The 14,637-nt window shown below is 39.9% G+C and overlaps 1 protein-coding gene across 2 annotated transcripts in view; it reads left to right on the forward strand.

The window, feature by feature from the left end:
• Positions 1-14,637, forward strand: part of TRIM44 (tripartite motif containing 44) — a 114,190-nt gene that overhangs the window by 14,153 nt on the left and 85,400 nt on the right. For both annotated transcript variants that reach the window (XM_061201602.1, XM_061201603.1), the window contains exon 2: positions 6,053-6,130. In XM_061201602.1, the coding sequence (XP_061057585.1) occupies positions 6,053-6,130 (78 nt within the window). The remainder of the gene's footprint in view (positions 1-6,052; positions 6,131-14,637) is intronic.

Genomic DNA, 14,637 nt, shown 5'->3' on the forward strand with positions numbered 1-14,637 from the left:
CATATTCTATCTCCCAATCCTTTTCCACTGTTTCTCCCAAACAAAACCTTTTTGTGAAAATGATAGAAAGTTGGATTGATTTTTTTTTTTTTTTTTTAAGCATGGTACCAACAACACAAGGCTAGTGGGATAGGAAAAAACCAAAATAGACAGCCAGTATTCTTTCTGAACTCAGCATCTTCTGATTCTTTGTAATACAAAATTCAATATTTAGGAACTAGTTTAGGATATTAAGTGATTTACACTTACATTTCTACTGACACATGACTTTTTCTTTTCTTTTCTGGCATCTTTTCTAATGCCAGCTGGTTATTGGCATTAGACTAGGCTGACTCCCATGAAAGTACAGAGACTGGTTGTCAAGAAATACTTCTTATTCTGATGTCCCTTTTACCTACCATATTCTACCTTTGTTTCTGCCTCTTGCCCATTTTCAAAGAATGTTTGCATTAGAATGAGCTGTATTATTTCTGTGTTTTGGAGTGAATGGATGGACATGTGTTTATGAGGTATTCTGAACCCCTTTGAAGAAAGACATGCCAACTTTCTTGGTGTTCAAATACAAGGACCCTTAGAGACAGCAAACTTTCAGAGGGAGTTCTTCCAGGGGTAGCAACTTCAAATGTCTACAGGAACCAGAAGGGTAATGTAAATGAGAGAAGCCAGCCAGGGTAGCTATGGCAAACTGGAGGGAGCTTGCCTTGCCTAAAGCGGGTAGTTGCTACTCAGCTCAGCCAGTTGCTGCTATGTGGGAGAGGGAGCCCATTACAGTCATACCTTTCAGATTTTTAGAAGAAGCTGGAAATCTTTATTATGTCGTATCTCCTGGTTTTTAAATGTTGACAATGAATTTAAAATTCCTAGTATGCTGTGTGGGACAACACTCTAAAAACAAAACAAAAGTTGTGTAGGCTGCAGCCTGCAAATCTGTAGGTTCTGATTTGGCCCATTTTCCTCATTTACAGGTTGAGAAACAAACTCAGAGATGTAAAATGACTTTTCCAAGCTCATATAGCAATTAGTAGGAATGGAGCCTGAGTCTCCTTTCTCTTTATGCAATGCCCTTTACACTAGGAAAGTTAAACTTTTGCGGGGCTTTGAGAAATGCTCAAGTCCCTTTTCATAGAAAAGTGCATGTACATTCCAAATTTTGTGTACAGTTTTGGGGATTTCAAACTCCCAGAAATCGATACGTGAATACTAGGTAGAGAACCCTTTCTTATACCTTTGGTTCATGTTTGCATGCAAAGGGAACAGTGCCCCAGTATTTATACTTAGGCAAACTCATGGAGAGAAGACACTCGAAGCAGAAGCCCTAGATCTGTCCTCTCTTCCTTCCTCCCTTCCTTTTTGTATATTAAATCTTAATTAGATAATAGGAATAAATTTAAGTAAGTCTAAGACTCTTCCTACTACTATTCCCACTACTAGTCCCTCAGTCATTGCTTTCTAGTCCTTTACATACATACGTATCACCCATAAAAATGAATAGTTTTATGTTTTTTTAATAAATGATATAGTATGCATTGTTTTGCAACTTTTAAAAAATTCAACATTGTGTCTCATTCTTTTTATTTGCTATATCAGATCCCATTTGTTAATTCCGTAGTTATTTGGCCACCCACTATTGATGGATGTTTAGGATGTTTCCAGTTTTTTAGTATTACAAGCAGTGCTGCAATAAATGTTTTTCTTCATACCTCCCTGACCCATGTTAGTGCTTCTCAAGGGGAGAAAGTGAAAAATGGACTTGCTAGGCATGTGATTTCAAAGTGGCTTTATTATATTATATCAGCAACATATGAAAATCCCCGACCTGCCCAAAGTCTCTCGTCATTCGGTATTATCAAATCAAAACTTTTTTTTCAATGTGATGGATAAGAAATGATATGATAATTACAAGTAAGTTAGAGCATCTTTTACATCTTTTCGTATGTGTATTAGCCATTTCACATTTCTGTTATGTTCATATCCTTTGTTGGGATTTCTTTTGTGCTTATTTGGCTTTTTCTTATTTATAGGAATCCCTTATGTATTTTCACATTATTCTTGATACCAACCTCTTCTCTTGTATATGTTATAACTTTTTCATTTAGATCTTTTTGATCCTGGTTTTGCTACTGACTAGCTCTGTGATTTGGGGGACATCATTTGACTTCCACAGAACCATTTTTCTCTATTGTACAGTGTGAATACCCTACCTTTTAGTTATTGTGTTACTGTGTAATGCTAGTTAAACAGTGTATGGGCTCTGTGATTTGGGGGTTTCTCATTTGATCTTCACCAGCCATTTTTCTCAGCTGTAAAGTGAGAATGCACTACTTTTTAGGTTTATTGTAAAATACCAGTGAAAGAGCATATGAAAGTGCTTTGGAGAATAAAGAATACCTTCAAATGTAGGCCTTTTGTCCTTTCTTTGGCTTTATTATGATTCATCCCTAGGAGTTGGCTTTTATGAAGCATCTGCCATCTCCATAGATGGATCAAATTTTGAGGGGTGTTACACAACATAGCACTTGTCTTGTTTTAATCTACACTCTTCTTGGGGGAGGAAAGAGGTACATAAACAAGATATGCTCACATTGACCTCCTGTGTTCTTGGAATGCATTGTGTGGAGTGGAGGTGAGGAAGAGCAGTATCAGGCGAATCTCACGTCTTCACCACTCACAGTGCTTGCCCCAAGGACTGACATAGTATAATCTGGCCATTTATGGAACCAAATGTCTACAAGGTTAGAATTCTTCTAACTTCTCAATTAGAACACAGGTTTCAGAGGCAACTCTTCTATTCCACCACAGTAGGGAAGTCTGAAAGTATGATCTATTCCAGTTACCTTTTGACTGATGACTGCCCTCTGCAAACAAATAATTAACTAAAACATGATACTACCCGATGGTTTGGGGACACTCATACTCAAATACCACCTTAGACCTAGACAGCCCTGTGCCCCTGCCCTATGCTCTTGAGGGTCTTTCCTTTGGCCATGCCTGCCCCCTTCTAGACCACTCTCCAAGTATCCAGGACCCAAGAATTACCTGATGATATGTCCTGACCCTGTGTCCAGGGCCTGCAGAGGCTCTTTCTGAGCCCATCCTCCCAAAGATGGACCAAACCATTAGACCTCGCCCCTGATATGCTCATTTGGAGGTCCCAGGTGTGGCCAAGGCGACTGTTTGAGAGAGATGTGCCCAGAGCTTGGGTGTATTAGCTTGAACATCTGTGTACAGGCTCCTTGAGGTGCAGGAAGGGACTGGGGTGTGAGAAAAGAAAGGAAGTGGCTTTGGGGCCAGGGTTGTCCATTTGTACTCTTACCCAGCCCTGCCGCTGTCAGAGGAGGGTCTGCCCAGAGGACCCTCTCCCTTCTGACCAACTGCTTATTTGGGGGGGAGGGGTTAAAAAAGCCATTGGGGAAGGTTTTTTCACCACCCGTTTAGAGGCTGGCTCAATACAGACCCCAATTATCTCTGAGAATATTCTCAGAGAGGGGTGGGGAGGTAGTATGGGTGAATTTCCTGAAGGAAGAGTCTCTGTGCCTCTCCTCTGTCACTCCCCTGGGTAGGCAGAGCTGCAGATGCTTTGTAAAAAGGAGGAAGGATTCTGCTGACACCCGGTTTTTATGAAAGAAGGCTAAGGGTTCCCTTATCTCTCCACACAAGGCACATCTGCCTGCAAACAGGCTGTCTGCTTCTTAGGGATTCCTTCGTCGCCCTGTTTCTCTTCTGAATGTTTTAAGACACAGTTTGGTGCATTCCTTTCTGTTCTCTAGAGCCAGGGGGAAAGTCATAATATATCAAAGGCTCTTGCTCAAGAGCTTAAAATGGGTGCTGGCAGCTGGGATGTGGGGGAAGAGAGTTTTCCAGGGACAAGTGACCTGCTTGTTGCAGCCAATGAGAAGCAGGTTAGAGGAATGATATCACCAGACAGTCTTTATTGTCTGATCATCTCATAAAAGCAGGACTGTGTCTGGCAATTTAACCCTTTTTTAGGTACTTTGGGTCTCATGCACTCCCCTGGTGTGTGACCTCCAGATTCCTTTTCCCAACTGTCTGCTGTGAGACCAGAGATGAAAGATTTAGATTGGTGAAGAAATTTGGAAAATTGTCATCATTTTAAAAGTAAAACTAAAAATACAAATTATTAAAATTTAGAACCACAGTTAGGATGGGAATGTCAGCTAAGCTGTGTTTGGAGAGCACATCTAAAGCAGATATCGGTCTTAGGTTACATCATACTTTTACTGTGTAGACTTGGTAGAGAAAGGAGGTTAGAGGGGAAAAAAAGGATTTAGACTTTAGTCTGTTTTTATCTATATGATGGAGTCTTACTAAGTAGGTCCTATTTTGGAGGAATTGGAATTTTCCCCGCAAATTTGGAAACTATCACTGATTCTGAGGCCAATTTTGAAGAACAGATATTTGTAGTACTTGTTTATATTGTACTTATTTATTGTCCCATACCCGTAAAAATGACAAGTCATTTTACTTACTCATACCTCCTTTCCAACACTGATAAAATGAGGGTGATGATCCTATCCTATCCCCCAAGGAGTTGAGATAAGAAAATAAACTAATTCATGTGACTTTACATTGTGCTACACACATGTGTTATTGTAAGGGCATTCATATCTTAAGATTGCATATTCATTCATTCGTTTATTCAGCAGACTTTTTTGAACACCTTCTTGATGCTGAACACAGATAGAGATAAAAAATGTAGTTCTTACCTTTAAGGGATTTAAAATATTGTGAGGGAGACAGTAATAATAAATATGTCTCATACATCTGTTGTCTTTAGCATGTGCCAGGCCCTGTTCCAAGCACCTTGATGTATATGAGCTCATTTTGTCTTTCTACAACCCTGTAAAATGGGTACTATTATTAGCTTCATATTATAAGGAAATTGAGGCACTGAGAGGCTAAGTGACTTGCCTAAGGTCACACAAATCTAGTGGTAGATTTGGGACTTGAATCCAGGCAGTGTGGCTTTAGTCTGTGCTTTAAATCTGTGCTGACCAGTACAGTAGTCACTAGCCATAGATGGCTTTGGTGCACTTGAAATGTGGTAAGTCCAAATTGAATTGGGCTGTAAGTGTGAAATACACACTAGATTTCAAAGACCTAGTATGAAAAAAATGTATAAAATACCTCATGTTGAAATTACATGTTGCAGTGATAATATTTTGGATATACTGAGTTAAGTAAAATGTATTCAAATTAATTTCCTTTTGTTTTTGTGACTACTCAAAAACTTAAAATTATATATGTGGTTTGCATTTGTGGCTTACGTTACATTTCTGTTGGATTTTGTTAGTCTAAATCATTATAATGCAGTAATAACAACAACAATATAATAGGTGACATTTATTGAGCACTTACTATGTGCCACATACTGTGCTAATGCCTTTACAAACAGCATTTTAATTAAGCTTCAGAATAACCCTTTTTATAATCCCCATTTTATCGAAGAGGGAGAAGTTTTCAAGAAAGTCAGTAATTTGCCTGAGGTTAGTCAACTAGTTAATGCCGACCCCAAATTTGAAACCTTATATTTCTGACTCAGAAACCTGTATTCAACTGAATACACTGAAATACCATTTCCAATTAGGGTTAAATCTTGGGGAATTTTCTTTGTTTTTATTTTTGTGAGAATATTTAATATTGCACACTTCTGTATTTGTGATGTAGAAGTTTAAAATGAAAATCACTCGGTCATAAAATAGACATCCCAGGTAGAAATCTCTTTTGCAAAGCCTCAGCCCTCTGTGAATACTGGTGCATTTGAGCCCTGAGATGAAGCAGTGAGTCAGCCTATACAAATTGCATTTAATTTTCATTCCAATTGTTCTCTCAGGTCACTGGGCAATTTATGTCCTGACCCTCTTTGTCCATAGAGAAGAGGAAGAGGGGCAACACATCTTTCCTTAGTCGTTTAGTCCTCTTGGCTGATAAGAAGAAGAAATTGCCTTCCGTTTCATTGTCCCATGAAATGCTGTTTGTGTTCGAGAGAGCAACAAAATGCTGTCTAATGACCCCTGACTTTCCTTTCTTCTAGAGCAAAGATTCAGGCGGACTGAAGGCGGCTATGATAGAGTTGGTGGAAAGGTTAAAGTTCAAGAGCTCAGACCCTAAAGTAAGTATTGTTTTGGAATTAATTGGATATTGGTACCGCAAGTATTTCATTCTCCTTGAGCTAAATTCGAGGGATGTTAATGACGATCTATCTGAACATTGCATCAAGATCTAATTAAGCCTACCCATCAAAAGCAGTGTTCTAACATGCCTAAAGATAAGTCATCTATTTTTCCCCTTCTCTGTTTTATGACTTACAACACATAATCGTTCATTGTTTTCTCTGAACTGCAGACAAGTGCATTTTTAATCTTCCTTTACCGGGCCTTCGAGACTGCTGGCCTCTGTGTCCATTAAATCCAACCAAAGGCATCAGAGATACCATCAGCTTAATGCTGGGGACTGGAACAAGGTCAGGCCTATCCAGTTGGTGTTCAGTACTAGCGTCTTGTCACTCACCCACTTAACGGGAGCCAGCTGCCACTGTGAATACTTTTGTCCTCATGACCTGGAGTCTGGTGTGGGAAATGGTTTAAGCTTCCCAGCTTTCTTTGCAAGATGTTGGGGGCTGTAGGATTGATATTCTGGGAGATGCTATGCCAGGGTTGTGGGTGGACTGGGAACTGAACATGCCGGAGGGATTATGACTAATGTAGCCTCCCTTCTCCTACCCAGACGTTTGCTGTGGCACTACCCGGTACTGGTGCCAGCTGGCTTCGCCTGAGAGTCAAAGCCTTGCACAATTAAATAGGGAAAGGAGCGTGATTTTATTTGGCTTTTTATACTGTCTTTTTTTTAATTAAAAAATTTTATAAGGGGAATAAGACTAGCATTTCTTGAGCACCTAATAAGAGCCAGGCACTGTGCTAGGAGCCTTACATACCTTTTAAAAAATTGTGGTAAAATATACATAATGAAATTTCCCACTTGAACCACTTTTAATTGTACAGCTCAGAGGCCTTAAGCACATTCACATTGTTGTGCAGCGTCACCACCATCCATCTCCAGAGCTCTTTCCATCATCCAAACTGAAACTGCACCCATTAAGCACTAACTCGTTATTCTCCCTCTCCTCTTCCACACTTGTGATCACTGCAGTAACCTTGTAAATTCGCTTTTATTTCCCATTTTATTGATAAGAACACATTGGGGTAACTTTTGTCGATTTTCTTAGCTCAAAGTAGAAAGACCCCCCTCCCCCAAAACTACTTATATGAAAGTAGTTTTCCTTTAGTGAAGATGAACCAATTAATTATTAAAGATAACAGAAAGCTTTTTTTACTGAGTTTCTCTGGTTTCTGGGACAACAGCTATCCTGAAGGAGACAACTGTATTTCCTCTTTCTGCCACACCCACATGCTTATAGACAGTGAAGAGCAAGAGAATGTGTACAGATTACACTGAGTGGCTTCTGTGCATGATGATAATACAGGTAAAGTGCTTTGGGAACCTTTATGAATGCATATAGTGCTTCTGATGGGAAACTTGCCAGAGCTGAAAGAATTCAGTAATCCCCATGAGAGCAACCCGTGGAAGCCTCAGGATTTTCCTATGATGCATCATAAGCTAAAGGATATTTGTTAGGACCTCACTTGATCTTGGATATGTTTATACACACTCACCTTTCTTTCATCTTCTCTTTGTCTCGCCCTGGATAATTTCCCACCAATCTATTTTATTTTCAAGCCCCTTTCTAGCCTAACATATGTGTACGCCATTTTTACCTGGAGCCAGCTTGAAGAAGGACCATCATAATTGCAGGATGACAGTTAGATCACAAATAGGAGATGAAAGATGGGACACTTAAATACATAATTTCTGCAACAAAGAAAATTTTCCCAGAAACAAATTGGTGTCTTCCAAAAGAGCTCATTAAGTTTTTAGTCTGTTCTGTTTTCCCTCCGAACCCCACCATCCCTTTTTTAAGTTGGCTTATTTAAGAAGAGCAGAATCTGCTAGGCTTTATGACCTGTCGTTTTCTGGCACAGCAGCTTTACATAGAAGCACTGACTGAGTCATGGAGCACTGAACACTCTCTCTGCCTCACTTCCTCTAGAATTCCCTAAAGCCTCACAAAGCTTGATTAGTCCAGACACTGAGGTCTACTGGGGACTGAGTTAATTTTTACCTCTCAGTTTTGCCAGAGAGGAGTGGAAGATGCCTAGATTAACCTTTTTTTAAATTATAAAATAACATATGCTTATAGATTAAAAATACAGCTATCCATAAAGGAAAAGTAAAATGGATTTCCCTTAAATTAACCACTATTAACAGCTTGGTGTGTAACCTTCTAGACATTTTTTCATGTGGAAATACGCTTCTAAGATATTTTACAAAAATTATACCATAGCTATGGTTTTATTACACAGAATATCTTAAACATTCTTCTATGTCAATAATATAGACTTCTTAATGAGGTGCCTCATTTTGTCCAAAATATTTGTCAGACATCTTTTCTTCAGAGCAATGGTTCTTAAACTTTAGTGTTCATGAAAATTGCCTGGAGGACTTACTAAAATACAGAGTGCTGGACCCACCCCCAGAGTTTCTGATTCAGTGTGTCTGGGGGGACTAGAAACTGCTGGACCTTGGTTATTTTCCTGCCATCTTGTGTTTTGGTTTTCTTTGTTCTTTCAGCAAATAGCCAGAAGAGCCCTTGTAAATGTAAGTCCAAATGATTTCAACCTTGAAAAAAATGAAATACATAAAATTCCAGGCTTAGAAAACAAATAAATTGAGCTGAGGGAGCAAAGGAGTAAGAGAGGGAAGGGAGGTCAACTGAGTCATCAGCTCAGGCTCCCTGAGAAGACAGGGTTCCTTTAAACAGTTATGTCCAACAGAGAAGTAACAAAGCCAAAAAAAGGGAAAGGAGTCCTGGTCAGGGATTAGGAGGATGATCGAGGCCGTTGCCATGGTCCAGGAGTGGGCTGAGTTCTAAAACCAGAGGAACAGCAGGAGACATCAAATCCCAGCTACTAGGGGTGAGCCCAAGGATGGGTATGAGAGCCAGAGATGGTTGGTAAATAAGGCACAGGTCCAGATGAAGTGGTGTGCATGTATGTTGCTGTGGTGAGCCCTGTTTTAAAGGGGGCAGACCTCTAGGGATCCAGAACTTGTATACAGTGGAAAGAAATTATTTTTAATAACAATCTTTATTTTGTTTAATTGGAAGTGGTCTATTAAATAATCCTAATGTGTTTGACTTGATCCAGTTTGCAAACATTTTTTTGCAGCCAAACTTTTCAGAAACATCTGTTGCACAAAGCAGCATTTTAGGCTCTAGATTTCTTATATTTATCCTAGACTTTGGGGAAATTAAAAGATGTAGTTAATCAGGGGTATGTATGTGTGTATATGTCCGGACTAGAGTTTTAGGAAATTTAAAGCATCTGATTTCTTTACAGCTTTCCTTTGTAGTGACTATGCAATTATCTTTCATAGTTTACCTAGAGGAAACTGAAACTTAGAAAACACATTGATTTCCTTCCTTTCCTTCCCCCTGCTCAGTCTCCCAGAAAGTATTGAACTAAAGTATAACATGCTAAGCTCAATCTAACTAACCTCTCATTATGCAGTTAATAATAGCCATTTTCTCTATGATATATTGATTGCTTTTCTTTCCATATAAGGTGCACCATTCAGTGTTTCCTGTAGCTGGTGTGTGCTTGAAACAAACAGTTAAAACAATGTTTGTGTATCTCAAATTCATACTAATTTATTAAGAAGTTATTCTCAAAAAAACATCTTAAACTCGAGCCGAGTGGTTCACATTATTCTCTGTGACTGGAGTGGGATTAAACATAGGATCTAATCATACTAAGACTGTCTAAAATATAATCAGGTTCTTTTCCTTATTTTCTCCGATCTCTAAAGGTATTCTTACTGAAGTATGAAACCAAAGAATTGTCTAGCAACATGAAATTAGTTAAATAGAACTGAGGATTGTTTTCTTATTTTATTTTTATTTAGCATTTACAGAGCATTTTATAATTGCAGGAGGACCTTACAGACCTTTTTAATAGCTGATATCATTGACATGGAACATAGCCCAGTCCTTCACTCCAGTGCTAATCAGACTATTGTTAAAATGATAGGTTTTGCATGTACGAATAGTAATGGAGATAAGCAAAACCTAACTTGAATTCTTGGTGTTAGTGTCCTGTTATTCACCTGGGTCAAGTCAGGCCTTGGGCTGGTCCTTGTCCTGCCTCAAGATACAAGTATTCACTGGGGCAGTATTTATTCATCCATCTAAAGCAGAGAATTGAGATGCCTCATTTATGAAGTTGGTTCATTCAAAAGTGTTTCTTTGGTTGGAAGGTTATTAGAATTACTGACCCATTTCTTTTCATTTATTTATTTATTTATTTGGCTGCATTGGGTCTTCGTTGCGGCATGTGGGATCTTTCGTTGCGGCGCTTGTTGCGACACTCGTTGCGGCGTGCGGGCTTCTCTCTAATTGTGGCGTGCAGCTTTTCTCTTCTCTAGTTGTGGCGCCGGCTCCAGAGTGCGTGGGCTCTGTAGTTTGTGGCAGGTGGGTTCTCTAGTTGAGGTGCGTGAGCTTAGTAGTTGTGGCGTGTGGGCTTACTTGCCCCATGGCATGTGGGATCTTAGTTCCCCAACCAGGGATCAAACCTGTGTCCCCTGCATTGGAAGGAGGATTCTTTACCACTGGATCACCAGGGAAGTCCCTATTGACCTATTTCTTCACTTTACATAAAAAAGAAGTAATCTTGGAAGACATGAATTGTGTTTATTTTATCTCTGTATCCTCAAGCCCTACTAGCGTGGTACCTAGTAATAGATATGCATTATCTATTACAGCAACCATATGAAAAGAAATATTATTTGCCCTGTTTTATGGATACGCAATCCAAGACTTAACAGGGATTAAATAGCTTGCTAGTAAGTGGTGGGAACAGGACTGGACTTCAGATTCATCTTCCTTCATGTTATTCACCCCCACACTGTTGTTGAACCCATGGGTAAGTTGATATTTATACATATAGCCTGTCATCCCTAGCAGTATGACTCTTCACTAACTATTTTTCCCTCGCACCCTTCTTTTACCTCCCTTACTGGATCCTGCAGCCACAGCTTCCCACAATCCTAGAGTCCCAGGACTGGAGAAAATATGGGGAGATGACAAAGGATCCATGACAGCCCCAGAGCATTTAGCCCTGGCCAAATGGAGAACTAAGGCAAGTGCTTCAGTAGTTTCCCCTTATGTATGAAGGACACCAAATGGAAAAAATACCAGTGCTTTCTCAGGTCCAGTCTAGGCTCTGAGGCATGGAAATCACCCAGAAGCAAATGTGACCCCTTTTTATCCTCTGTAGACACTTGGGCAGCAGAAAGAGGAGAAACAACCTCTTTGCCCTCCTTCACCATCTCCCGGCCTTTATCAAAACAAAACAGTTTCCCCTTTTCCCATCCCCCAGTTACAAAAGTAATACATGTTCTTCGTAGAAAAATGTAGAAAATACAGACAGCTATCATCTAGAAAGAAGAAATCAGCCAATCTTCTGCTACCTGCAGTAGTTTGTAAACTTTCAGTACTTTTTTCTAAAATTGAGGATTCTTGAGCCTCACTCAGAACATCTAATTTGGTAGTTCTGAGTTCTGCTTTTTTAGTGTGCAGCCTGGTGCACATGGTCAGTACTCCATACTTTGAAACACACCAGTGAAAAAGCTGATTAATATTATGGTGCTTTGCCTTTCAGATAGAAGAGTCCTGTTATTCTATATATAATTGACCTTTGAACAACATGGTTTGAACTGCACGGGTCCACTTACATGAGGATTTTTTTTCAGTAGTAAATACTATAGTATCAAAACTACATGATCTGCAGTTGGTTGAATCTGTGGATGCAGAACCCAGAACTGCGGGTATGGAGGAATCCCATAACGGAGGGCTGACTCTTAGTCATACTAGGGCTTTCAACCGCATAGAGGGTCAGAGGGCTGGCTCCCCAGCCCCAGTGTTGTTGAAGAGTTATATAACTATTATTCTATAGTATATATATATATATACTATATATATACAACTATATATAACTATATATACACACACACGCACACACACAGTTTATGTCCTGCTTTTTTCACCTAACATTATTTCTTATAAATACATACATTTTATCATTTGAATCCACTTCTATCTTTGAACCCCAATTTAGGAAACTAAAATCCTGAATGCCAGTCTGCCGTTATTGCCAAATGGAACCTTTACATAATAAGGCATTTTTCTTTTCTTCCTAATAGCATAAGCAGATTCTGTGAGTTTGTTTATTTGTTTTTTGAGGCAGGCATGATAGTCACAGTCTAAGGTTATTCAGGCACAATGGAAACTGAGTTAATGCAAAGTCAGATACACAATCGTGTAGTCAGCTTCAAGCTATCTGTTTCATAGCATCTACCTCCCCACTGGTCAGGGTATCTCCCATCATGTGACAGAATGAATAAATGTAGGGCACAGTGGGAAGTCTGAAGCCATTTGCTCCAGGCCCTCCACTTTATAGATGAGGACACTGAGGTGCCAGGGTAGTAAAGGTTCTTGCCCAAGGTCATCCAGGCAGTTACAGCAGAGCTCAAGAAGGTCGACAGCTTTTAGGACTATAGCTCTGTAGTTTTCCCAGTAAAGAGAAGTTTTGTCCATTTGACAAGGATGTGGAAAAATTGGAACCCTCATAAATTTCTGGGGGGGTTGTAAAAAGGTATAGTGACTTTGGAAAATGACCTTCCAGTTACTCAGAAGGTTAAACATAAGGGTTGCCGTGTGATCCAGCAATTCCATTCTGGAGTATATACCCAAGAGAAATGAAAACATACATCCACAGAAAAACTGCACACCAGTGTTCATAGCAGCATTATTCATACTATCCAGAATGTGGAAACAGCACAACCAATGCATGGGTAAATAAAATGTGGTATATCCACACGGTGGAATACTATTTGGCAATGAAAAGAAGTCAAGTCCTGACACATGCCGCAACAAGGATAATCCTCAGAAACATTAAGCTGAGTGAAAGAAATCATTCACAAAAGACCTGATATTGCGTGATTCCTTTTATATGAAATGTCTAGAATAGGCAGATTTTTAGAGAAAGAAAGTAGACTTGTTGCTTGGGGCTGAGGGAGATGGAGGAGTGGGGGCGGCAGGGACTGCTGATGGGCATGGAATTTCTGTCTGTGGTGATAAAAATGTTCTGAAATTGACAACTCTCTGAATGTGCTAAAAACCACCGAATTGTATGGTCATGTGAATTATATCTCAGTAAAGCTGTTGAGAGAGAGATTACTGTCTGAATCACTTTTTTCAGGCCTTCACTTGAATTGTCAGCAGTGAATAGTGTTTTTTCTTTCTCCTCTCCTCTTCTAGACAGGAATGAGGTTGAGAAATCTAATGTTAGCCTCTGTCAGGGGGAGGCAGTATTTTACAGCTATTAAAAGCTCACTGAGACAGATACCCTCCAGAGTTGATAACTATGCAGTCTTGAGCAGATCCTGTGCTTAAGCTCTCCATTTCCCAGTGTTTTTGTTTTTTCAGCTGCAAAATAGAGGATAATAGTACATCCTTCATAGGGTTGTTAGGAAGATTAAATGAGATAATCCATTTAAAATGCTTAGGACAACATCCTGTAAATGATGGCTGCTGCTAGCTTTCTCCTAGTCCTGAGACCGACCCCACTGTTTCCAGTAGAAGGGCAAGGGTACATGAGGGTAGGTTCCCCCCCTCATCCCCTCCAGGAGTTTAGGAGACCTTCTAATACTGGTGGAGAAAAATAAGCCACCTGTTCATAACTAACTGGATTCTGCACTTTGATCAATTAACACTTCCCGGGATTAGTGACACTTACAGATTTCAGGTTTTAAAGGGCCATTGCTGCCTCTTCGAGTGATAATGACATGCAAATAAATTGAGTTAAATCTCCATAGTTGAGACCCCTGGGTGTTGCTGCCTGGCTGGCTGACTCTGTGGGCCTTGCGTGGCTCCCTTGCCTCTTGTTGGTTCTGTGTCTATTGCCCATTCAAGTCAAGGCAAATACATCTGCCTTGGGGAGTGTGCAGCTGTGTGTCCATATATTCCCAATGGAAACAAGAAATCAGTGCCTAGAAGCAATTATGTTTATTGTTATGGAGCAAACTCTCTAGTTAGCAAAACTGCCTGGTGCCAAATTAAAAGAAATTAAGAGCCACAAAAGAAATCGCGCGTGGCATTTAAGAGACACATTAGGAGATATGGCCCCACTTTAAAGTAAACACCACTGAGATTCTGGTTCCCTCCCTACTTTCCGTTTCCCTTCAGCTTTACCCTTTGGCTGTTCTCTTTCTATTGGAGCCCCAGAGCTCGTAATTGAATCACCGTACAAATCAACTCTAGGCATTTTAAAACTAGGTGGACATGGTCTCTGAGCTGCCTAGTGGGCTGGAGCATTGTTGGAAATCAAAGGGATTGAGCTTTAAATGGCTTAATAAAATTAACACATTGTGATGTCCTTCTCCCCTGCTCCAGCTCCTCTCTGCACTGACAGGAGCCTTGATAATTTACCCTTTGCCAGAGCTTAA

Source organism: Eubalaena glacialis, chromosome 10 (genome assembly GCF_028564815.1).
Source record: "Eubalaena glacialis isolate mEubGla1 chromosome 10, mEubGla1.1.hap2.+ XY, whole genome shotgun sequence".
Lineage (NCBI taxonomy): Eukaryota > Metazoa > Chordata > Mammalia > Artiodactyla > Balaenidae > Eubalaena > Eubalaena glacialis.